General features: G+C 45.4%; 1 protein-coding gene across 1 annotated transcript in view; it reads right to left on the reverse strand.

Annotated features, from left to right (window-relative positions):
• The window catches only part of LOC130272537 (solute carrier family 22 member 13-like), a 53,381-nt gene extending 31,065 nt beyond the window's left edge, over positions 1-22,316 (reverse strand). Inside the window, 7 exon segments of the mRNA XM_056518384.1 lie at positions 7,218-7,318; positions 9,233-9,353; positions 15,575-15,698; positions 15,701-15,721; positions 16,624-16,778; positions 18,906-19,009; positions 21,932-22,316. Of these exon segments, the coding sequence (XP_056374359.1) occupies positions 7,218-7,318; positions 9,233-9,353; positions 15,575-15,698; positions 15,701-15,721; positions 16,624-16,778; positions 18,906-19,009; positions 21,932-22,312 (1,007 nt within the window). The 5' untranslated portion in view covers positions 22,313-22,316.
• Positions 22,317-25,819: the final 3,503 nt, after the last annotated feature.

Consider the following 25,819-nt stretch of genomic DNA (forward strand, 5'->3'; position numbering starts at 1 on the left):
TTTGTGTCCAAAAAAGATGGCTCCCTACGTCCTTGCATTGATTACCGCGGACTTAATAAAATCACGGTAAAGAACCGCTACCCCCTACCTCTTATCTCAGAACTCTTTGATCGCCTTCAAGGTGCCCACATCTTTACCAAACTGGACTTAAGAGGTGCTTATAATCTCATCCGCATCAGGGAGGGGGACGAATGGAAAACTGCATTTAACACCAGAGATGGACACTTTGAGTATCTAGTCATGCCCTTTGGCCTGTGCAACGCCCCTGCCGTCTTCCAAGACTTTGTTAATGAAATTTTTCGTGATCTCTTATATTCCTGTGTTGTTGTGTATCTGGACGATTGTTACGCCTAGCGCTCCGGGTCCCCGCTCCTCCCCGGAGCGCTCACGGCGTCTTTCTCCCTGCAGCTCCCCGGTCAGTCCCGCTGACCGGGAGCGCTGCACTGTCATGGCCGTTGGGGACGCGATTCGCACAGCGGGACGCGCCCGCTCGCGAATCGCATCCCAGGTCACTTACCCGTTCCCGTCCCCTGCTGTCATGTGCTGGCGCGCGCGGCTCCGCTCTCTAGGGCGCGCGCGCGCCAGCTCCCTGAGACTTAAAGGGCCAGTGCACCAATGATTGGTGCCTGGCCCAATTAGCTTAATTGGCTTCCACCTGGTCCCTGACTATATCTAACCTCCTCCCATGCACTCCCTTGCCGGATCTTGTTGCCCTTGTGCCTAGTGAAAGCGTTTTGTGTGTCTAAAGCCTGTGTACCAGAACTTCTGCTATCCACCCTGACTACGAACCTTGCCGCCTGCCCCCGACCTTCTGCTACGTCCGACCTTGCTTCTGTCTACTCCCTTGTACCTCGCATATCATCAGCAGTCAGAGAGGTGAGCCGTTGCTAGTGGATACGACCTGGTCACTACCGCCGCAGCAAGACCATCCCGCTTTGCGGCGGGCTCTGGTGAAAACCAGTAGTGACTTAGAACCGGTCCACTAGCGCGGTCCTCGCCAATCCCTCTCTGGCACAGAGGATCCACTACCTGCCAGCCGGCATCGTGACAGTAGATCCGGCCATGGATCCCGCTGACGTCCCTCTGCCTTATATCTCTGATATCACCACGGTGGTCGCCCAGCAATCCCGACAGATCGCCCATCTAACCCACCAGCTGTCGGAAGTATTCACCATTGTGCAGCAACTTCAGTCGCAACTTCAGCAGCAATCATCTCCTCCGCCAGCTCCTGCACCTCCTCCGCAGCGAGTGGCCACTCCTAGCCTCCGCCTGTCCTTGCCGGACAAATTTAATGGGGACTCTAAGTTTTGCCGTGGCTTCCTTTCGCAATGTTCTCTGCACTTGGAGATGATGTCGGACCAGTTTCCTACTGAAAGGTCTAAGGTGGCTTTCGTAGTCAGCCTTCTGTCTGGAAAAGCTCTGTCATGGGCCACACCGCTCTGGGACCGCAATGACCCCGTCACTGCCTCTGTACACTCCTTCTTCGCGGAAATTCGAAGTGTCTTTGAGGAACCTGCCCGAGCCTCTTCTGCTGAGACTGCCCTGCTGAACCTGGTCCAGGGTAATTCTTCCGTTGGCGAGTACGCCATACAATTCCGTACTCTTGCTTCTGAACTTTCCTGGAATAATGAGGCCCTCTGCGCGACCTTTAAAAAAGGCCTATCCAGCAACATTAAAGATGTTCTGGCCGCACGAGAAACTCCTGCTAATCTACATGAACTCATTCATCTAGCCACTCGCATTGACATGCGTTTTTCTGAGAGACATCAAGAGCTCCGCCAGGAAAAAGACTTAGATCTCTGGACACCTCTCCCACAGTCTCCACTGCAATCTGCGCCTAGGCCTCCCGCCGAGGAAGCCATGCAAGTGGATCGGTCTCGCCTGACCCTGGAAGAGAGGAATCGCCGTAAGGAAGAGAATCTTTGTCTGTACTGTGCCAGTACCGAACATTTTTTGGTGGATTGCCCTATCCGTCCTCCACGTCTGGGAAACGCATGCTCGCACCCAGCTCTCGTGGGTGTGGCGTCTCTTGATGCTAAGTCGGCTTCTCCACGTCTCACGGTGCCTGTACGGATTTCTACTTCAGCCAGCTCTTCCCTCTCAGCCGTGGCCTGCCTGGACTCTGGTGCTTCTGGGAATTTTATTCGGGAGTCCTTGGTGAATAAATTCCGCATTCCGGTGACCCGTCTTGTCAAGCCACTCCACATTTCCGCGGTCAACGGAGCCAGGTTGGATTGCACCGTGCGTTACCGCACGGAGCCCCTCCTAATGTGCATCGGACCTCATCACGAGAAAATTGAATTTTTTGTCCTTCCCAATTGCACTTCCGAAGTTCTCCTTGGACTACCCTGGCTTCTACACCATTCCCCAACCCTGGACTGGTCCACTGGGGGGATCAAGAGTTGGGGTCCCTCTTGTTCCAAGGACTGCCTTAAACCAGTTCCCAGTACTCCCTGCCGTGACCCTGTGGTTCCTCCTGTATCCGGTCCCCCTAAAGTCGTTAGGGACTCTGCCTGCCACAGAAAATGCCTTTCCCCCCCTCCCAGTCCCTTCAGGCAAGCCTCTGTGTCCCCTCATGGCTCCCGTCCTTGTGTCTCCCTGCCCCGTGCCAAGCTTCACCCTCTGCCCTCCCTCCCCATTCCTACTCCTGCTGTACTGCCTGCCATTGAGGAAACCATCCATTCCTTCCCGGTGTCCTCATCCCAGGGGAGGCAGTCACCGGACAAAAAAAAGGGGAGACCTAAGGGGGGGGGTACTGTTACGCCTAGCGCTCCGGGTCCCCGCTCCTCCCCGGAGCGCTCACGGCGTCTTTCTCCCTGCAGCTCCCCGGTCAGTCCCGCTGACCGGGAGCGCTGCACTGTCATGGCCGTTGGGGACGCGATTCGCACAGCGGGACGCGCCCGCTCGCGAATCGCATCCCAGGTCACTTACCCGTTCCCGTCCCCTGCTGTCATGTGCTGGCGCGCGCGGCTCCGCTCTCTAGGGCGCGCGCGCGCCAGCTCCCTGAGACTTAAAGGGCCAGTGCACCAATGATTGGTGCCTGGCCCAATTAGCTTAATTGGCTTCCACCTGGTCCCTGACTATATCTAACCTCCTCCCATGCACTCCCTTGCCGGATCTTGTTGCCCTTGTGCCTAGTGAAAGCGTTTTGTGTGTCTAAAGCCTGTGTACCAGAACTTCTGCTATCCACCCTGACTACGAACCTTGCCGCCTGCCCCCGACCTTCTGCTACGTCCGACCTTGCTTCTGTCTACTCCCTTGTACCTCGCATATCATCAGCAGTCAGAGAGGTGAGCCGTTGCTAGTGGATACGACCTGGTCACTACCGCCGCAGCAAGACCATCCCGCTTTGCGGCGGGCTCTGGTGAAAACCAGTAGTGACTTAGAACCGGTCCACTAGCGCGGTCCTCGCCAATCCCTCTCTGGCACAGAGGATCCACTACCTGCCAGCCGGCATCGTGACAACGATATTCTGATTTTTTCTGCCAACTTAGAAGAACATCGCCAGCATGTCCGCATGGTTCTTCAGAGACTTCGAGACAATCAACTTTATGCCAAAATGGAGAAATGTCTGTTTGAATGTCAATCTCTTCCTTTCCTAGGATACTTGGTCTCTGGCCAGGGACTACAAATGGACCCAGATAAACTCTCTGCCGTCTTAGATTGGCCACGCCCCTCCGGACTCCGTGCTCTCCAACGTTTTTTGGGGTTCGCCAATTATTACAGACAATTTATTCCACATTTTTCCACTATTGTGGCTCCTATCGTGGCTTTAACCAAGAAGAATGCCAATCCTAAGTCCTGGTCTCCCCAAGCGGAAGACGCATTTAAACGGCTCAAGTCTGCCTTTTCTTCTGCTCCCGTGCTCTCCAGACCTGACCCATCTAAACCCTTCCTATTGGAGGTTGATGCCTCCTCAGTGGGAGCTGGAGCGGTCCTTCTACAAAAAAATTCTTCCGGGCATGCTGTTACTTGTGTTTTTTTTTCTAGGACCTTCTCTCCGGCGGAGAGGAACTACTCCATCGGGGATCGAGAACCACTGGCCATTAAATTGGCACTTGAGGAATGGAGGCATCTGCTGGAGGGATCAAAATTTCCAGTTATCATTTACACCGATCACAAGAATCTCTCCTATCTCCAGTCTGCCCAACGGCTGAATCCTCGCCAGGCCAGGTGGTCGTTGTTCTTTGCCCGTTTTAACTTTGAAATTCATTTTCGCCCTGCCGACAAGAACATTAGGGCCGATGCTCTCTCTCGTTCCTCGGATGCCTCGGAAGTAGAGGTCTCTCCGCAACACATCATTCCTCCTGACTGTCTGATCTCCACTTCTCCAGTCTCCATCAGGCAAACTCCTCCAGGGAAGACCTTCGTTTCTCCACGCCAACGTCTCGGGATTCTCAAATGGGGTCACTCCTCCCACCTCGCAGGCCATGCGGGCATCAAAAAGTCCTTGCAACTCATCTCTCGTTTCTATTGGTGGCCGACTCTGGAGACGGATGTTGTTGATTTTGTGCGGGCCTGTACTGTCTGTGCCCGGGATAAGACTCCTCGCCAGAAGCCTGCTGATCTCCTTCATCCTCTGCCTGTCCCCGAACAGCCTTGGTCTCTGATTGGTATGGACTTTATTACAGACTTACCCCCATCCCGTGGCAACACTGTTGTTTGGGTGGTCGTTGATCGATTTTCCAAGATGGCACATTTTATTCCTCTTCCTGGTCTTCCTTCAGCGCCTCAGTTGGCAAAACAATTTTTTGTACACATTTTTCGTCTTCACGGTTTGCCCACGCAGATCGTCTCAGATAGAGGCGTCCAATTCGTGTCAAAATTCTGGAGGGCTCTCTGTAAACAACTCAAGATTAAATTAAACTTCTCTTCTGCTTATCATCCTCAATCCAATGGGCAAGTAGAAAGAATTAACCAGGTCCTGGGTGACTATTTACGGCATTTTGTTTCCTCCCGCCAGGATGACTGGGCAGATCTTCTACCATGGGCCGAATTCTCGTACAACTTCAGAGTCTCTGAATCTTCTGCTAAATCCCCATTTTTCGTGGTGTACGGCCGTCACCCTCTTCCCCCCCTCCCTACTCCCTTGCCCTCTGGTTTGCCCGCTGTGGATGAAGTGACTCGTGATCTTTCCACCATATGGAAAGAGACCCAAAATTCTCTTTTACAGGCTTCATCTCGCATGAAAAAGTTTGCCGATAAGAAAAGAAGAGCTTCCCCCATTTTTGCTCCCGGAGACAAGGTATGGCTCTCCGCTAAATATGTCCGCTTCCGTGTCCCCAGTTACAAACTGGGACCACGCTATCTGGGTCCTTTCAAAATCTTGTGCCAAATTAATCCTGTCTCTTACAAACTTCTTCTTCCTCCTTCTCTTCGTATTCCCAATGCCTTTCATGTCTCTCTCCTTAAACCACTCATCATCAACCGTTTCTCTCCCAAACTTGTTTCTCCCACTCCTGTTTCCGGTTCTTCTGACATCTTCTCCGTGAAGGAGATACTGGCCTCCAAGACGGTCAGAGGGAAAAAAAAATTTTTGGTTGATTGGGAGGGCTGTGGTCCTGAAGAGAGATCCTGGGAACCTGAGGACAACATCCTAGACAAAAGTCTGGTCCTCAGGTTCTCAGGCTCCAAGAAGAGGGGGAGACCCAAGGGGGGGGGTACTGTTACGCCGAGCGCTCCGGGTCCCCGCTCCTCCCCGGAGCGCTCGCAACATCCTCGCTACTGCAGCGCCCCGGTCAGATCTACTGACCGGGTGCGCTGCGATACCGCCCCCAGCCGGGATGCGATTCGCGATGCGGGTGGCGCCCGCTCGCGATGCGCACCCCGGCTCCCGTACCTGACTCGCTCTCCGTCGGTCCTGTCCCGGCGCGCGCGGCCCCGCTCCCTAGGGCGCACGCGCGCCGGGTCTCTGCGATTTAAAGGGCCACTGCGCCACTGATTGGCGCAGTTGGTCTAATTAGTGTGTTCACCTGTGCACTCCCTATGTATACCTCACTTCCCCTGCACTCCCTCGCCGGATCTTGTTGCCATTGTGCCAGTGAAAGCGTTTCCTAGTGTGTTCCTAGCCTGTGTTCCAGACCTCCTGCCGTTGCCCCTGACTACGATCCTTGCTGCCTGCCCCGACCTTCTGCTACGTCCGACCTTGCTCTTGTCTACTCCCTTGTACCGCGCCTATCTTCAGCAGTCAGAGAGGTTGAGCCGTTGCTAGTGGATACGACCTGGTTACTACCGCCGCTGCAAGACCATCCCGCTTTGCGGCGGGCTCTGGTGAATACCAGTAGTAACTTAGAACCGGTCCACTAGCACGGTCCACGCCAATCCCTCTCTGGCACAGAGGATCCACCTCCTGCCAGCCGAATCGTGACAGGAACATCTCACAAGTAGAAGGAAAAATGGATTCAATAAAATGTCAGCAAATTTTGGATGCTAACTTGATGCCATCTGTGAAAAAGCTGAAGTTAAAGAGAGGATGGCTTCTACAAATGGATAATGATCCTAAACACACATCGAAATCCACGGGGGATTACATCAAGAGGAGTAAACTGAAGGTTTTGCCATGGCCTTCACAATCTTCTGACCTCAACATAATTGAAAATCTATGGATAGACCTTAAAAGAGCAGTGCGTGACAGACAGCCCAGAAATCTCAAAGAACTGTAAGACTTTTGTAAGGAAGAATGGGCAAAGATTCCTCAAACAAGAATTGAAAGACTCTTGGCTGGCTACAAAAAGCGTTTACAGGTTGTGATACTTGCCAAAGGGGCAGTACAAGATATTAACTCTGCAGGGTGCCCAAACTTTTGCAGACGCCATTTTTTTGCTTTCTGTTATTTTGAAAGTGTAAATGATGGAAATAAAATCTAACTTTTGTTGACATATTATAAGAATGTCTATTCTGTTATTTGATGCCTTTTGGAGATATTTCTATCTTTCCTTGGCTTCTTTATGCACATTAATACAAATTTTTACCTGGGGTACCCAAACTTTTGATCCCCACTGTACCATTTTGCGTCTCCAGCTCCTATGCAGACCTAAGTGTTTAAATGGTTATAGACGAAAATGGAATCCTATGTTATGTGATCCTTCAGTCATACTTTCTTCCACTGGTGCTTTACATTTTGCTAACCTAATGCCCATGAAACAAAAAAAAATCTGAAAAAGAAGTACTCAAGGTTGGTACATGACATCTGTACATTATTTAATCCTAGAACTTACCATATGAAGCTCATGACAACCGTTACTTTCCTTAAACTGGGAATTCTGAACAGATCAACCATAGTTCCAGATTTACCGGTAGTTTCTTTTTCTTCTTGTAACTGAAAAGGAAATATCAAGATGGGGGTTTAACAATGTATTTCCATAGTCATAAGTTGTTCTCTTGTAGCCTGTCCATGGTAAAAGTAAACCTCAGCAGATATTTGACCTACCAGGCAGAGGCAACCTTCAGCACTACAAATGTTTTGGACTACATCTCCCATAATGCTCTTACAGCCAAAATACTGACAAAGCATCATGGTAGATTCCGAGCGCTGTAGCTGGTGCCGGGAGCTTGTGATGTCATAGCCCTGACCCCCCATGCCGTCACACCCCGCCCCCTCAATGCAAGTCTATGGGAGGGGGCGTGACAGCCTCCACGCCCCCTCCCATAGACATGCATTGAGGGGGCGGGGTGTGACATCATAAGGGGGCGGGACTATGAGGTTACGAGCTCCCGGTACCCCTTTGATCCCACTGATCATTAGATTCAATAACGGAAACACACAGCTGGAGGACCAGTTATACAGCCTGAGCCACTGTGTAAACAAGTGGTGATCTAGTAGGTCAGTAGTCATGTACAAAGCCTATGTGATTATGCTAGAGGGCCACATGGATGATCACTGGATTATTTATGCTGCCATCATTCTTGGGACCCTACCTTCAAGAGAAGATGGGTGGCCGACAAGTGTTGATTTGTTATAATCCAAAGCCGAAGTGTTTGCTCGTTCATCAGCTGATCGCTGGTCCTATTACTATATCAGGAAAGTAGGACAGTTCTACGGCCGGCTGGTGAAACAGATGAGTCATATTGGGTACTCCATATTTTCACCTTAATTGTAGCTGCCGTGGAGACATATGGGCTGTGGTGGTTTAAATGGGGTTATCCAGAAAAAAACTTTTTTTTATATATCAACTGGCTCCAGAAAGTTAAACAGATTTGTAAATTACTTCTATAAAAAAATCGTAATCCTTTCAGTACTTATGAGCTTCTGAAGTTGAGTTGTTCTTTTCTTTCTAAGTGCTCTCTGATGACACGTGTCTCGGGAACTGCCCAGTTTAGAAGAGGTTTGCTATGGGGACTTGCTTCTAAACTGGGCGGTTCCCGAGACACGTATCATCAGAGAGCACTTAGAAAGAAAAGAACAACTCAACTTCAGAAGCTCATAAGTACTGAAAGGATTAAGATTTTTTAATAGAAGTAATTTACAAATCTGGTTAACTTTCTGGAGCCAGCTTATATATAAAAAAAAGTTTTTTTTCTGGATAACCCCATTTAAACCACCACAGCCCATATGTCTCCACGGCAGCTACGATTAAGGTGAAAATATGGAGTACCCAATATGACTCATCTGTTTCACCAGCCGGCCGTAGAACTGTCCTACTTTCCTGATATAGTAATAGGACCAGCGATCAGCTGATGAACGAGCAAACACTTCGGCTTTGGATTATAACAAATCAACACTTGTCGGCCACCCATCTTCTCTTGAAGGTAGGGTCCCAAGAATGATGGCAGCATAAATAATCCAGTGATCATCCATGCATATATATAAACGTTTTTCCCTGGATAACCCCTTTAATTATTACTTCAGCCTCTTCTTTTTTTTCTTGGAGTATTTTGCTTGTGGCATCACACATTTTTGAATTAGGTGTTTTTTATTGATCTAAAAAAAAAAAAATACTTAGTTTTATGGCACTTCTTATTGTTTGATTTAATCATATTACTATATCAGCCAGTTTGGCCAATAATCCCCCCATGTGGGCCATAGGAAAATAAACAGGCACTTTTCTACTTCTAGGAAACTCCTTTATTTGCTATTAACAGATAAATGCTGCTAGAACGTATTTATACATGAAAATGCCTGTCTGCATACAATAACGGACATGTGTATAACTTAGACATCCTGATAAGTCTTGGTGATGAACTATGTAGTAAAATACTATACATGCTCTGTAGACAGGGGCCCTTTTTGTACCTTTATTAGCAATGCTTCTGGTAAATTTCTTCTATTAAAGGATGCTGCTTTTTGGAGAAGATTTTTTGCTTTTTTATGTTTTCCTTTAGTTAAAAGCCATCTGGGCGATTCTGGAAGAACCCTGTAAGACAACACAATAACATTACACATTTTAAAATAATAAAGAGTATACTTAAAGGGGTACTCCCGTGGAAAACTATTTTTTTTTTTTTAAATCAACTGGTGCCAGAAAGTTAAACAGATTTGTAAATTACTTCTATTAAAAAATCTTAATCCTTCAGGTCAGGGGCATAGCTAGAAACCACGGGGCCCCGGTGCGAAAAATTGCCCTGGACCCCCTACCACCTAACGACCCTCTTCCCCAATCCCAGACGACCCCTTACTTGGCTGCACAAAGATATCAGTGACTACAGTAAGGGGAATACATAACAATATAAGTGACTAACAGGCAGGGCCAGACAGACAAAACAGGCATTTAAGAATAAGCAGCCCATTTTTCTGGAGGGGGTCCAACTGCTGGGACCCCCACCAATCACCCAATCAGCTGTTGTAAAGCTATAACTCCCATCATGTCTGGAGAGCCTCAGGCATTATAGGAGTTGTAGTTTTTCAATAGCTGGAGAGCCACAGATTAGAGTACAACATCACCCATCATCACTTCGGAACTTACAAGTGACTACAGCTGTGATGGGACAGTCAGCAGAAAACACAATGATATCAGTGACCTGAGTGACGTCCACTGTACTCCTTGAATATAATACTGCCACCTACTGTACCCCCTGAATATAAAACTACCACCCACTTTACTCGTTGAATATAATACTGCCACCTACTTAATCCCCTTAATATAAAACTACCATCCACTGTACTCCTTGAATATAATACTGCCACCTACTTAATCCCCTGAATATAAAACTACCATCCACTGTACTCCTTGAATATAATACTGCCACCTACTTAATCCCCTGAATATAAAACTACCATCCACTGTACTCCTTGAATATAATACTGCCACCTACTTAATCCCCTGAATATAAAACTACCACCCACTGTACTCCTTGAATATAATACTGCCACCTACTGTACCCCCTGAATATAAAACTACCATCCACTCCTTGACTATAATACTGCCACACACTGTACCTCTTAAATATAAGGCTGCATTCACACCACGTTTTGTACATACGGGTGCCAGATCCGGTGGGGGGAGGGGCAAACCAGCTCAATTTACTTTAATGAGCCTACCAGGCTCAGTTTTGACCCGTATGCGGTTTTGTTACCGGACCTAAAACCCGTAGTATACTATGGTTTTAGGTCCGGTCCAAAACCGAATACGGGTCAAAAATGAGCCAACCGGAGTCACCGTTTGACTCCGGTCGACTCATTAAAGTAAATGGAGTCACGGGCTGATCCGGCTGGGGTACGGGAGCGCCTGGTTTGCCCCTCCCCCCGCCTGATCCGGCACCCGTATGTACAAAACGTGGTGTGAATGCAGCCTAATACTGCCCCTGAATATAAACCCTCAAAAAAAACCATGCTATACGCTGTACCCTCCCACACATCATACATACATCTTGCTGACACACATCTATCATTCATACACACATCATTATTCATACACACATCATTCATACACACACCACCTCCGGACCCCCCAAACACATGCATTAAACATACATACATACACACATCATTCATTCACACGCCACCTCCGGACCCCCCAAACACATGCATTATACATACATACACACACACACACATCATTCATACACACGCCACCTCCGGACCCCCCAAACACATGCATTATACATACATACACACATCATACATACACATACATCATACATAAATACACCCCAGATCCCTTCACACATCATATATACATCCTTCTAGCTTACACACATCTCCACACATCATACATATACATCTTGCTTACACACATCATTCATACATCATACATACACACACATCATTCAAACACACGCTGCCTCCAAACCTCCCCCCCTATGCATATATACATTGCGCTTACACCTACATACATACATTACATACACACATTCTACACACATCATACATATACATACACACAACATACATACACAAACGCAATAATACAAACACACATGATACATGTACTCACACATAAACCCCCCGGTCCTCGGCCTCTTCACCTGCATACGTCGTGAATTCAGGGTGATCCGGTCCCGGGAATCCAGCGTCGGAGGCAGCAGGCCGCACGGAAGCTTTAGTGCCCTGGCCAAAGCAGAGTCACGTGCTACAGCGCGGCCCAGGGGTGCGGGAGGTTGGGGTTCTGGGTTTTTATTAGTTCGGAGGGGGGGCACTGCTGGGGGCCCCTACATAGACAGAACCCCCCCCCCCCGCCAGCCACCAGGAATATGTTGCCGCGGATGTTGGGGTCAGAGGCAGATGTGGAGCACCGGCTCCCATCTGCTTGCCAGCCTCCACGTCATCCTCGGCGCAAGGAGCAAGAAGATGTTCGTGCCTGCGTGGCACATGTTTTCCTCCAGCAGCCAATCCATTGCAGCAGGAGGAGGGGTAAGAGCGGCCGCAAACTTAAAGAAAAAAAAAAAGTTTTTAAACGTTGCATTGAAGCAGACAGCCCACTGGACGGCCCAGCCCCACCGGGAAAATGCCCGGTGTGCCCGATGTCCAGCCCGGCCCTGGCTGCAGCATAGTATAGTGAAGTGGCAGCGAGCCTTGCGGACCACTTTTTAGATTTCTCTGACATCATGACCCCAGTGCTCTCTGCTGACACCTCTGTCCATTTTAGGAACTGTCCAGAGCAGTATATGTTTGCTATGGAGATTTTCTCCCTCTCGTGACAGTTCCTAAAATGGACAGCAGAGGTCAGCAGAGAGCACTGTGGTCATGACATCAGAGAAATCTAAAAAGTAAAGCATTTCCTCTGTAGTATATAGCCCCTAAAAAGTACTGGAAGGATTAAGATTATTTAACAGAAGTAATTTACAAATCTGTTTAACTTTCTGGCACTAGTTTATTTAAAAAAAAAAAAAAGTTTTCCATGGGAGTACCCCTTTAAAGGGAATCTGACGGCAGCAGCAAAGACCAACTTGTACAGGATTCTAGTGCTGCCTGCTGCGCATCCCCTCTATGAACGCTGGTGGTACGGGCCATATTGCTGGTGATGTCACAGCACGTATTGGCTACATGCCTGTTGAAAGAGGAATGAATATTTATAAAGGGAGTGTAGCACAGGGCTGATGTGGGTGGGCATAACAGTGCACCAAGAGGCCAAAAAAAGCTAATTTACATATTTGAATTTTAGGCCATAACTTTGCAACAGTTCCACTGATCCAAAAAGGTAAACTCTGTTGGAATCAACATGACTCGCACTACTACCCTGTACAAGTAGGTTAGGGTGGGTGATGCTGCTGTCAGATTTCCTTTAAAGGGAACCAAGCAATAGATTTTACTATATATAACGCTTGACAACGCTTTATATATGGTAAAATCTTTATCATCATCATCCCCGGGGGGACATTTTTGCCCCCCAGGGATGGTGAGGATATGAAGTTATAAAGTCTCAGTGGCTGCCCAGAAAGTAGTCCCCTGGGCGGGGTGTTGCACTTACCAGGTCGTCTTCCGAACGCTTTGGCTGTAGTGATGCCCCCTTGGCTTGACTGATGGCCAGCGCTGCCACTTTGCTCAGTCTGCTAAGGGAGCAGAGCAAGACGTGGTCTGTCAGTCATGCAGAGGGGGCGTCACTATGGCCGGAATTTCTAGATTAGGAAAGTGCAGCTCCCTGCCCAGGGGACTACTTACGGGGCGGCCAGCGAGATTTTATATCCTCACCATTACTGGGGCAAAAACTTTCCCTGGGGATGGTGAGAAAAAAGATTTTACCATAGATAACATGCTGCCAAGCGTTAAAGGAGACCTCTACTTAAGCTTAAAGGGGTACTCCGCTCCTAGACATCTTATCCCCTATCCAAAGGATAGGGGATAAGATGTCTGATCACAGGGGTCCCGTCCCTGGTGTGTGGCACCCCTCCCATAGACTTGCATAAAGGGGGCGTGGTGTGATGGCATGAGGGGCGTGGCCTTGACATCACGACTCCCGCCATCCGCACCAGGCGTTCGGAACAAAATGTTCCAAATGCTGGGGCAATGGAGTACCCCTTTAATGCAAGTGTAACTCGCTGTATTACATATGTTGTAAAACATACTAAACACACTAAAAACTCATTGCATTGAATTTGGTGTAAAATATCAGGAGCTCAAATGGTTAAAAAAAGAAAATACACATTACAAAGTGACAGGATAGATATATGCTGTACAGTTTCTTGGGCAAAGGAGTAAAAGTATCCATACATTTTCAATAACTGTTAGACGAACATTAATTTAGTCAAAAGTTCTCTCTCCTGACATCCTCATACTCGTGAATGTTCAACATAGCCGAATGTTCATGTTTCCACTATGTTGAGAGGAGGGGTAAGCGGCAGCCAGACAGCTCTAATGGCAACTTCTCTCTCCCAAAACAATAGGGTCGAGCATTGAAAACCAAACATGCCTGCCCCTTCAATCCATCTACATCATCTGTCGGGGGTGAGGTCAGAAGGCTTCCAGGCAGCAAATCGAACCCGACAAAACTGTTGGGTTTGGCACACTTCAATCTAAAGTGTATGGACACCTTAATAAATCCCCATGAAACTTTTCCAAAACTGGTCAAATAAAACAAATAAAATCCATTTTTACACAGCAGTATGAAAGATAGTGTGGTGTCCTGGCACCGTATTTCATACTGTGCCTTGGTGGGGGGTCCCCAAAGTCAGAGTCCCTAGGACTGTCGGGGTCCGCTTCCCTAGTTAGCCCCTAGTCACCCCTTTGTAAGTTAATATTTATAACACGTATCATTGTAAATATGTATATTGCATTACTCACTTGTTTAGCGTCGCAGGACCTTAGGTCATGTGACCAGATACTCAGAACTTTATGGTATGTTGAAGGACCTTAGGCGGTTCTTGTGTCACGTGTTCACCCACAATGCCGTGTAACCGTGAGTGACAGTTGTTATGGACCAATCCAAAATGGCCAGCCCCTGCCCATATAAGGGAGCTGCGGCCATTGATCGCTCTCTTGGGTTGCTGTCACTGAATGAGGTAGGACCTCCGCAACTTTCAAGTACGTTTACTAGGCCAAAGCCTTGCGCCCTCGGCCTATACCACAGCGGTTATATATCTATAATTCACTGGACCTAAACGCACCCCTAAATCCAGCGGATCTATGCTACGGAATCTTCTAAAAGCTAAATTGAGCTTATCTGATCCCAACCAACTGTCAATCGCTGCTCAACTGTAAATAGACTTTGTTATCTGGACTGTTATGGATATTGCCTGCTACAGAAAATCTTCAGTAAAAGTTCCTGCAAGTTTTCAGTTAAACAGGGGTTGTGGACAATCCATTTATTACGCATTCACCTATCGCTCTTTGGAAGGGTGGCGATAGGCCCAGCACCATTACAGAATTTAACCCACACCCTGGCGTCACGAGTGACAAGGGTTAACAGCGCCCTTTATTATTCAGAACAGCAACACCCCAACTACCCTACACCCCCTGAGGAGTACCATAATAAGGTATTCTGAAGATATAATAATAAGATCTGACATTGTTAATATAGTGTCCCAGATTTATCAATCTGTCTGAGGACAGAACCTGTTTGTTTTTCCCATAACAACCATTCACAGTTCAGCTTTCATTTTACCAGAGCTTGTTAAAATATGAAAGCTGAGATGTGATTGGTTGTTATAGGAAAAACAGAAAGTTTCTATTCTGTAACAATGAGAAATTCGTTATTCTTAGTTTATAGGAGGGTTGACGCCAAGTCTGTAGTTTGTATAGGTCGATGTAAAAAATCTTCTGCGGACATATATGAGCATGGAGAGCCATGGGCCTCATGTACTTCAATGGCAAACACTTTTGAATCTAACTAAAAACACATGTGTGTATGGGCAGAGGCGTAACTTGTATCTTCTGGGCCCAACGCAAAATCTGCAACAGGGCCCCATATACCAATTAAAATACTGGTATCTTATGGGGAAGATGTGTTTTGGGGCCCCCTTAGGCACCAAGGCCCCGATGCGACTGCTACCTCTGATACCTCTATAGCTACGCCCCTGCGTGTGGGAAAGGACCTGAACATAGTCCCTAGTTCACCACATTCGTGCCACCAACGTAAATGGGGCCCATGGCACATAAATGTCGCCAGCCAATTTTGACAGTTTGCTGACGTAAATAGAGGGAACAGATGGTCAAATAAATTGGGAAGGAGCCCTTACATTGTTTCACGTTGTCTTCCCTTACCAAATATAGAAGAATAATAAGCCTGTGGGTGCAGAACAAGCAATCTGTAGCAATCTCCAATTCCTAATGCCATAACTAAGCCCGGCCAGAACCATCTGTCCCACCGCAAAGCAGACATGACCAGTGAAGATCCCACCCACTCTGCAACTGGAAAACAAAAGTATTATGGTTTTTTACATGCATCTTAGTAAACTGCTATAAGCCTATGTGCCTTTAGGTTCGTTCATAGACAGACACAACCTTAGGGTGCGTTCACACGCTGGTAACTAGCAGTGAGTTTCCCACTGTGGAAAACCTGCTGTGAGTTATGCTACCATTCATTTAAATGGGTTCACAGACAGTCCGCAAATTTGACACTACTGCCGACTTCCGCAGACCCATTCAAATGAATGGTAGCGTAACTCGCAGCGGGTCGCCCGCAGGGAGAAATACACTGCTAGTTACTAGCGTATGAACGCACCCTTAAAGGGGTACTCTATCCCTAGACATCTTATCCCCTATCCAAAAGATAGGGGATGAGATGTCTGATCGCGGGGGTCCTGCCGCTGGGGACCCTGGCGATCTCCCTGCTGCACCCGTCACGCCCTCTCCCATAGACTTGCATTGAGGGGGCATGGCCATGATGTCACGAGCTGGGCATGACAGTGACGTCACAAGCCTGTCATCCGCCAGTCATCCGCCAGTTCGCTCCGTGCACCGGATGTCTGGGGTGCTGCAGCCGAGATCTCGGGGGTCCCCAGTGGCTGGACCCCTGCGATCAGACATCTTATCCCATATACTTTGGATAGGGGATAAGATGTCTAGGGGCGGAGTACCCCTTTAAGACACATTCGCACCTAGGTTATAATTTCAGCGAAATAGTACAATGAGACACTAAAAAGTAAGAGACCCCATTTACTTAGATCATTTCATGAGAATATTTTGTAATATAGCATAGACTGTAATTCGCTAGGATACTATAAAGGTGTACCATTAGTCTCAGAATATAAAAAATATATATATAATATCGATATTACAAAAAGATTCATAGAAAGTGAAAATTATTTTACCTAATACGAGATTATTAATCAGGACCCCTGACATGGCGATTCCGACAACACATCTCAGGGCTGTATAGACGTAGAAATCCGTAACAAATGCAGCTCCGACACCAAACGAGAACATCAATAACATTGAGATTAATATAACAGGACGCCTCCCAATCCTTTAAGACATAGCAATAGATATCCATAAAATGTTAATCACACCTCTTCATTCACATACAGAGTGGTTGGTAATTTCTTTTACCATAGATTTATGGCTGAATCAAGATACCTGACTAGGCCGAGGGGATTCTACACTTGTAAAAATAGCTTTCAGTTAATTGAACATTAAACTTGCGTCTCCTTTGTAATGTGATTAATGCTACTGTTTGGCCCCTTTTACAGTTTTATGTTCTCAGGGGGTCTATACTGATCTCAGTCAGGCTCAGTGTTTTAAATAGTTTATATTCTTTCTACTATATACCCTGTCAGTATATTACAGCTCACAGCCATATTCCCAAAAAATAGATAATATAAGAACATACATACTGCAAAAAAAATAAATAAATATATATATATATATATATATATATATTGAAGAAGAAAAAGAAATTGAAAAAGAAAAATTCCCAATTAACATATAGCTGTCAATTTTATGGTCTAAGAGGAATAACAGAAGAACAGCACCACACTACATTAGAATTGAAATATCAACTCTTAAAGGGGAATTCCGGGTTTATACCTCTTATGCCCCTAGTGACATAACGTCACGCCCCCTCATCCATAGTCATGAATAACGCGTAAGCGCGTAACCGTGACATCACATCCCCATCTCGGAAGCAGTGTCTGGCACAGAATGCCGGGGGCTGCACTGAGATCGCGGGGGTCCCCTTTGAATAGGGGATAAGATGTATAAACCCGGAATACTCCTTTAAAATTTTGAGAAATACTGTGAAACCTCTTTGAGAAGACCACCAAAATTGCATTGAAAAATTGACCTCTATGCAAAATGTATGGTGGACTGAAAATCTGTCACATAAAATCTGGTCTGGATAAGGGGGTAGTTTTTTGAAAATGTTTTATGGTCATTCCTGCACTGAACAAGTCTATGGGACAAAAAGATACTAACATTGTGAACCTTTGGTGTGTCCAATGGAACTGAAGAGCAGAGGACCAGACGCTCAACTCATTACTACTAGGACTTAAAGGGGTACTCCGGTGGAAAACTTTTTATTTTTTTATTTATTTATTTATTTAAATCAACTGGTGCCAGAAAGTTAAACAGATTTGTAAATTACTTCTATTAAAAAATCTTAATCCTTCCAGGACTTATTAGCTGCTGAATACTACAGAGGAAATTATTTTCTTTTTGGAACACAGAGCTCTCTGCTGACATCACGAGCACAGTGCTCTCTGCTGACATCTCTGTCCATTTTAGGAACTGTCCAGAGCAGCATATGTTTGCTATGGGGATTTTCTCCTACTCTGGACAGTTCTTAAAATGGACAGAGATGTCAGCAGAGAGCACTGTGCTCATGATGTAAACAGAGAGCTCTGTGTTCCAAAAAGAAAATAATTTCCTCTGTAGTATTCAGCAGCTAATAAGTACAGGAAGGATTAAGATTTTTTAATAGACGTAATTTACAAATCTGTTTAACTTTCTGGCACCTGTTGATTTAAAAAATAAAAGTTTTCCACAGGAGTACCCCTTTAATGCAGCCATTAGTTCACCTTTGAATGCATTATTTAGTATAGCATTGTCGTATTATGGTGAAATTTTTTTTTCCAAAAGGAAAAATTTTTAACTTTTGCTCAGTTTTATTTCTTATCCAATGCTCTGTCCTCTTCACAATGAAATGAGTTAGCCAGGCTGTCTGACAACTCATTCTCCGGCTTCTCGCTCCTCTATCCCAAATGATTTTCTAAGATGGTTTATGACCTAATCAAACTTTACTTTAGTCCTAAACCAGAAGATTGATCAGAAGAGAAGAGAGAGGGGCTATAAACTGATCTGTTTGATAGCTTGGCTGACAGATTTTATTTTGAACAGGACAGAGTAGCCTACATAACAAAAATGAGTGAAATTATTAATTAAGACCTACTAGAGAAATGTTTATACACCATTAGTAGAATGCAATAACAAAATAATGCATTCACAGATGACCACAGCCTTCAAAGGGTCTCTCTGATGATAGATTCCTAATATTAGCCCTAAACTTCTTTTGTCGTGACTGTCAATCATAACCTAGTGAATCTAGTGTAGAACATGTTGTCCCTTTAAACCTACAATGCTGCTTATATTTGCTTACCTGTCTCCTAAGGGACCAAAAATAATGGATCCAATAAGGAGTCCCAACATGTAGATGGACTGGGAAATATCCGTCTGTTCTTTTCTGTGACACACCAGGTCGAACTGATTTACAAAAAAAGATGTCAATTATAGTGTAAATTATACTGGAAGCTGTAAACATTGTTGGTAAAAATAAAGTGTACATTGTATTTTTAAAGGGGTTATCCAGTGATTTTTCTATGTTTCCCGTCTGCCTGGCTGCAAATAGAAAAATAACAAACCTTAACTTGCCTTCCGCCGATCCCTTGGTGCGCTGATATCGGTCTCCCGTCCTTTGGCTCCGGTCGTCTTCTGCATTCTGGGGCACAATATTTCGAATTACGCTCAACTTATTACCGTCCATAGCTATGTCTGGTCTGGCTTGGTGATACGCAGAACGGCAGTGTGATGTATCAGGCCCGGCCTTCTTACTGGTGCCCGGGTCCGTTACATTCAGGTTTGTTATTTATTAATTTTTTGCAGCCCAGGACCAATGGAAACATAAAAAATCACTAGATAACCCCTTTAACTTCTACATAGACCTATTATTTCTAACAGATTATTATGCTGTAAATATTGAATTCATTTGGTGTAAAACATATATGAGTGCAAGAGAACGGAGAATGAGAGAGAAACAAAAAATTATTCATCCAGACAGGAATGTTGGATTGCTGCTGACAAAATGTTGTAATTATATCTCAGGAGGATATGGGGTATGGTCTGATAAGACACTGGGTCTTGCCACTAGGACATAAAAGTGCTTCCCCTGCTGTCCTATAAAAATGGCTCTCAGAGTCTATTTTTTGGTAGTGTACCTCTTGGTAAGAGATTGTTGACTGATAGACATGCCTCTAAAGACATTTGCCCAGTTGACAGACTTTGAGAGGGGGTGCATTGCTGGATTGAGAGAAGGAGAATGGTCAATTTGATGAACTGCCAAACATCTAGGCCATTGTGACCAGGTTGTTAAAAGGTTTGGCAGCAGAGGACACGCGGTACACGGTAAGACATATCATTAAAGGAAATATACAGCGAAAACAACTTATCCCCTATATACAGGATAGGGCATAAGTGTCTGATCGCGGGGGGTCCGAACGCTGCGCCTCCCGCGATCTCTTGCATGGGGCCCCCAGCTCTGCAGTGGCTCTCCCCTGCCGCAACCCGACACGCCCCCTCCATCTATCTCTATGGGAGAGGTGGGGATGCAGCGTTCATGCCTTCCCGCCTCTCCAATAGACATGTATGGATAGGGGGCATACCGTTGACCTCAGTGAGGTCGACACTACGTGCATTAGCCGATGCATGTCGCGGGAATGTGGGGGCCCCATTTGTGAGATTGCGGGGGGGTCCAAGCGGTCGGACCCCTCTCGATCAGACACTTATGCCCTATCCTGTGGATAGGGGATTCTTTGTTTTTGCTGCAGATGCCCTTTAAATCTGCCAACAAGCACAAGCAGCTCCTAGTTTCCTTGTCCACCATACATACACAGGTGGTACCTTCACTACACACTACTATCTCTACCAGGACCACTTCCAGGTGCTTAGCAGAAAGGAATTTGGCATCGCGGGCCCCCATTATGTATTCTGCCATTGAAAGCCAGTCGCCTTCGTCCGCTGTGGTGTTATAATCATGAAACTTGGACTGCTACGGACGGAAACCGTATTGTTCTGGTATATGGTACTGTTTGGGATCTGACAAGTGTCTACTACGAGTATTGACGCCTCGTGGTGAGCGCTTCAACTCTGCCTATGCTGTGCAAAATCTCCTAGGCTTACCTGGTCACCAGATTTATCAACCTGCTGGGGAGCCTGTTGTGACAACCTAATGTGCAGGATCTACAGACCCAGCCTGTACAAATTTCCCCAGTAAATGAATCCTTTTGCTCTAATATTGTAATTTATTACAATCACACATAGAAAGTTCCATTCAATTCCAACAACTCCTTCTTGACAATAAGTGTATATTACATATCAATGGAAATTTAAAAATAATGTGTGAAATAATATAAATACAAACATCCCATTCTGATGTCAGAACCTGAAGCTTACACAGATACCTGACGCTGTATAGACATCGCAAATGGTATCCTGCAAGTAGCAGTATGTAGCTGATCATTTTCAATAAAACATAAACATTAACTCAGAGTTGGAGTTTTGCAACAGATAGATCAACTGGTGCTAGAAAATTAACCAGATTTGTAAATTACTTCTATTTAAAAATAGTAATCCTTCTAGTACTTATCAGCTGCTGTATGATCCACAGGAAGTTATTTTCTTTTTTAATTTCCTTTCTGTCTGACCACAGTGCTCTCTGCTGACACCTCTGTCCATTTCAGGAACTGTCAAGGGTAGAAGCAAATCCCCATAACAAACCTATCCTGCTCTGGACAGTTCCTGACATGGACAAAGGTGTCAGCAGAGAGCACTGTGGTCAGACAGAAAGGAAATAAAAAATATAAAAAAAGAGCATACAGCAGCTGATAATTACTGGAAGGATTACGATTTTTTAATAGAAGTAATTTACAAATCTGTTTAACTTTCTGGCACCAGTTGATTTAAAAATAATAATAATAATGTTTTCCAGTGGAGTACCCCTTTAAAGGAGTAGTCTCATTGAAAAACAAAATGTATCCCCTATCTGCAGATAGCGAGGGGGTCCAAGTGCTGGGGCCCCCCTGCGATCTCCTGTATAGGCCCTCTGCTCGCCCCTGTAGCAGCCCGTCATGACCCCCGCTTGTATATAACTCTAGGGTAAATCTGTTCTGCTATCTTTGCCTTTCCCATAGAGATATATGGAGATGGCATGGCGGCCCCTGTACAGGAGATCGGGGTTAACTTTTTTGGCATGAGATATCTTCTTTAATAAATATTGAATTACAGATATGTTAAGATTCCTGTTTTTGCCTAGTTAGTGTGAGGGCATCTACTTTGCCAAGATATTTGTGTAAAAATACCTGTAGATTTCACTTTCAAAGGTTTTCTATAAAAGATGAAATATTTACAGACCTCAGTGACCAATGTTGACTTTTGCTGTGACTTGTCATACACCCATCCATTCTGGCAGTCCTCAGTGCTATTAAGTCCCAACCTCTCAATAGTTTCCATATCCCAGTCCACTGGAGTGTACATGCGGCATTGCTCGTAGCTTCCATGTTCATTACGTGGGATGGTTAAATTCCGCTGGTTTTCCTCAGTCAGATTTGGATTTATTGCCAGAATCCAGCTAGTATTGCAGTGGTGAGGGACAGAGATTCCCATAAACACCTGTCCAAACATGTGGAAAGCATTGAAAAAACTAAGAAAACACAACATGAAGACCAAACATTTCTGAAAGCGACCGAATTCCCCAACATGTTTTAGGATTTCCCCAAAGTCCGTCATTGTCATCCGATTGAAGGTTGTGTGAATGCTCAAGTCAGACAGACAGAAATTAATGTTTAATCCTTGTCAATGTGCCACCTCCATTAAGCCAAAGTCGCACATTGAGCCTTTGGTTCACTTTTATGTAACGCTGTCATTTATTACAATTTTACCACAAGATACTAAGAACACTTGTGTTTTATTATAGTCATTTTCAAATAGCATTTAACCAGATACAAGGCATCAGCTAGTGACTACATTCAGCACTTTTTCTAATGTACACTTTTATTTTGTGTTTTTATAGAACCTTTTACTATAAAGTAAATTCATGGATTCCTACACCCTAGGTGGTAATGGTGTCACAGAAAGTCATTCTATAATTACAAGGTCCATGTTCATACATGCAGGTTTTGTCCAGATTCTGTTTTAAAAAAAGGAAAAATTGATGTCACAGAACTACAGTAAGGGTTCATTCACATCAGGATTTAGCTATACGGTTATAGCAAACCATATACACTCACCTAACATACAAAAACGTACACAACTAGAGGTATCTGTGTGTGTAAGTTTTTGTACGTGTACGGTTTGGTGCATTTTTTTCCCCCATGAACAAAACCATGATCAACCACGGTTTGGTGCACGGTTCTGTACAGTTTTATAAACTATACTCCACAGCCACCCAGGACTTAGCAGCACTGCGGTACTAATACTTATTCCATCATGAAACAGACTCTGGGAGTAGTAGTATCCGTGGCTGCAGGAGTCTGTAAGCAGCTATGGTAACTCTGTTTGAGTCTGTTCCATGTTGGGAGTAGTAGTACAGGGGCCGAGGGACCGATCGCACTGGGTGTCACTTCTGAGACCTGAGGTGATTTTAACTTATAAACCAGGGAAGCAGGCGGCTCTGCTCCCTGGGGAGGAATTAGTATTAATAAAGTATTAAAGATTTTATTACATCCACACTGGTGAGTGCGCTTTCCATTCCAATACTGTATGAATTTACATCTAAGTATCGGATACAGCTGTTGTACCATACGTGTCTCCCTTTAAAGCAGAGCACCTCCATATAAGTAATAACTCCTTTTATTTATCAGGTAGTTGCCAACTCACCAATCCCTTTTTTCAGCTGGCCTACAGAATAAAGATAACATTTAACCATAAGCTGCAAATCAAAACGGAAGCAATCTCGGCACCATCTATTCAATGCTTGTGTGAATAGGACACAATTTATTTGGCTCACACGGCCCCTAGAAGCCGCACCTGATTCCTCTTCAGTGCTATCCCGCTATAGTGCAATACTTATAACAATGTACAGGAAAAATGCAGAGCACTCACCAGGTTTGCGTATCAGGGGCTTCTTTATTGTAGTACAAGACAGTCTGGTTCACATACAGGGGAGCAGATGGATCAGACGCAGGAGTAAGCAAGCTGGCGACGGACAGTTTGCGCGCCGGAGCGCTTCGTCAGGCCGGTGCTTGATGACGTGGGGGAAGAGGTGTATTTTTAACAGGTAAGGGTTGCTATGGATACAATTATCAACAAACCGTAAACACCTTATGCGACGTGCATAACCGTAAGACGTCATTACATAAAACGCTTTTAAAACCAAACCTCTTATTTGCGAATCTCTATTAGATAAGATACATAGGGAATTAACTATATAGCATTACATACAAATAGTTAATTGTAGAAGATGTTATTTATATAAAAGCACTAAGTTCAAACTTATCGTTTAAGCTGAGCGGGACAGTAGCATTCGTTCGGAGGAACCAACGTGCCTCCTTTTTCAATAATTCTTGATGTCTGGTATTGCCACTCTCTGGAGTTTCTATCCTTTCTATTACAAAAAAATGTTATGCATCTGGGTTATTGTTGTGGACTTTTTGCATATGGGAAATAAGGTGTTGGGCTCCTATCCCTGTTCTTAGGGATCTCAGATGCTCTCTTATCCTATGGAAAAGGGGCCTTATTGTTTTCCCAATAAAGAAATATCCACAGCTACAAATAAGACAGTAGACAACAAATGGAGTACTGCATGTGAAGGATTGCTTGATATTGATGTCCAACCTAATGCAGAAAAAGATAGAGTAGAGCTTCCTCTAAGGGCAGTATGTTTGTGTAGGTGTGAGGAACACAAATGAGGTTGCACCAATCAGATGTGTGCTCACCTTGTGGGGTTGTGTGCCAGACACAACCACCATGAAGCGCTTGTATAGAATAGGGTGCGGAGCTGCCTCCTGGGGATCAGACTCGGGCTCCCCCAGCTGGTCTTGGAACATCAGGTAGAAGGCAGGAAAAAAACGTTTTTTGGCTCGGGCCGCAGGAACGTACAGGCATCCAGTATTGGATATAGTTTCTTTATTAGCCAGTTCAGACGCGTTTCGAGGCTGCTGCCTCTTTCTCAATGAACAATAGCTTCTACCTTACATGAACAAGCAGGTTCTATTTAAAACAGTAAAAGCCCGCGAACGGGTCAGATGCGGGACCGCCCCATGTGAACTGCGCACATTGGTGATGTGCATATTGCACCTGTCAGAATTACATCACATAAAAAGATTTCAGCATAAATCTATATACATGAAAACTGCTTATCAGCAAAGGTTCTGCATTAGAAGATGTATATAAATGTGTTTAAACTGAGATGTATCTTGCATGACAGAGATGTAAACGGCGGCATTTGTCAATGGAAAGTACATATAATATTGGATATGCCTCATTCCTATACTGTGGGATGGTAACTGGTGGTTAGAATTAGGACCAGGGGATGGAAATGCATCAGTGAATATTGCTGGACATGTGAAGGATACTGCGGGTGTGAAGCCGGCATCGCTGCAATTAGGTTATGCGCAGCGGTGGTGCTGGGTGGAAGAATTACGTTATGGGCAGGGAGCTGAGATCACTGCGCTTGGATTATGCGCAGCGGGGGCTATAACAACTCCTATGGGCACATGCGCTGTATTAGGTGAGTGTATGGCCAATTAAATATGAATCTTGGTGAAGGGTGAAGGGAGAGAATACTGTAGACGTGGAGCCGGTGTCCGCGCTTCGGTTGTGCACAGCAGGGGCTATGACAAATCCTGTGGGCTGTGCGCTGTCTCACAACTGTTGAAAAGGCATACAAAGGTATGGGGGTACCTGGATGGAGGTAGATGTGTTATATGGTCACTATTGAGAAGGAGAGAAGGTGAATGTAGTCGTATGCACACGCATCCTAAGATTAAAAGGTTGACATTTTAACATGATAATCGGAGCTGACACATGTCGGGATACATGTATTAAGCATAAATGGAGGGTACCACTACATATATAAAGGATATACAAGTATGGTATCAGCATATGTGTGAGAATATGATGTGGCGAACACAAATGAAGATTATTTCTGTGCACGCGTGGTGTCAGTACTTGCAAAGCTTTGCATCGTGGGGGCTATGACAACTCCTATGGGCTATGAAGTTCCTCACCATAGATGGGTGAATGTGAAGGGGTGAGTGGGGTGATGGTAAATTAGGACATGTGAACAACTGTTGGTACAGA

The sequence above is a fragment of the Hyla sarda genome, chromosome 5 (assembly GCF_029499605.1).
Source record: "Hyla sarda isolate aHylSar1 chromosome 5, aHylSar1.hap1, whole genome shotgun sequence".
Taxonomy (NCBI): Eukaryota; Metazoa; Chordata; class Amphibia; order Anura; family Hylidae; genus Hyla; species Hyla sarda.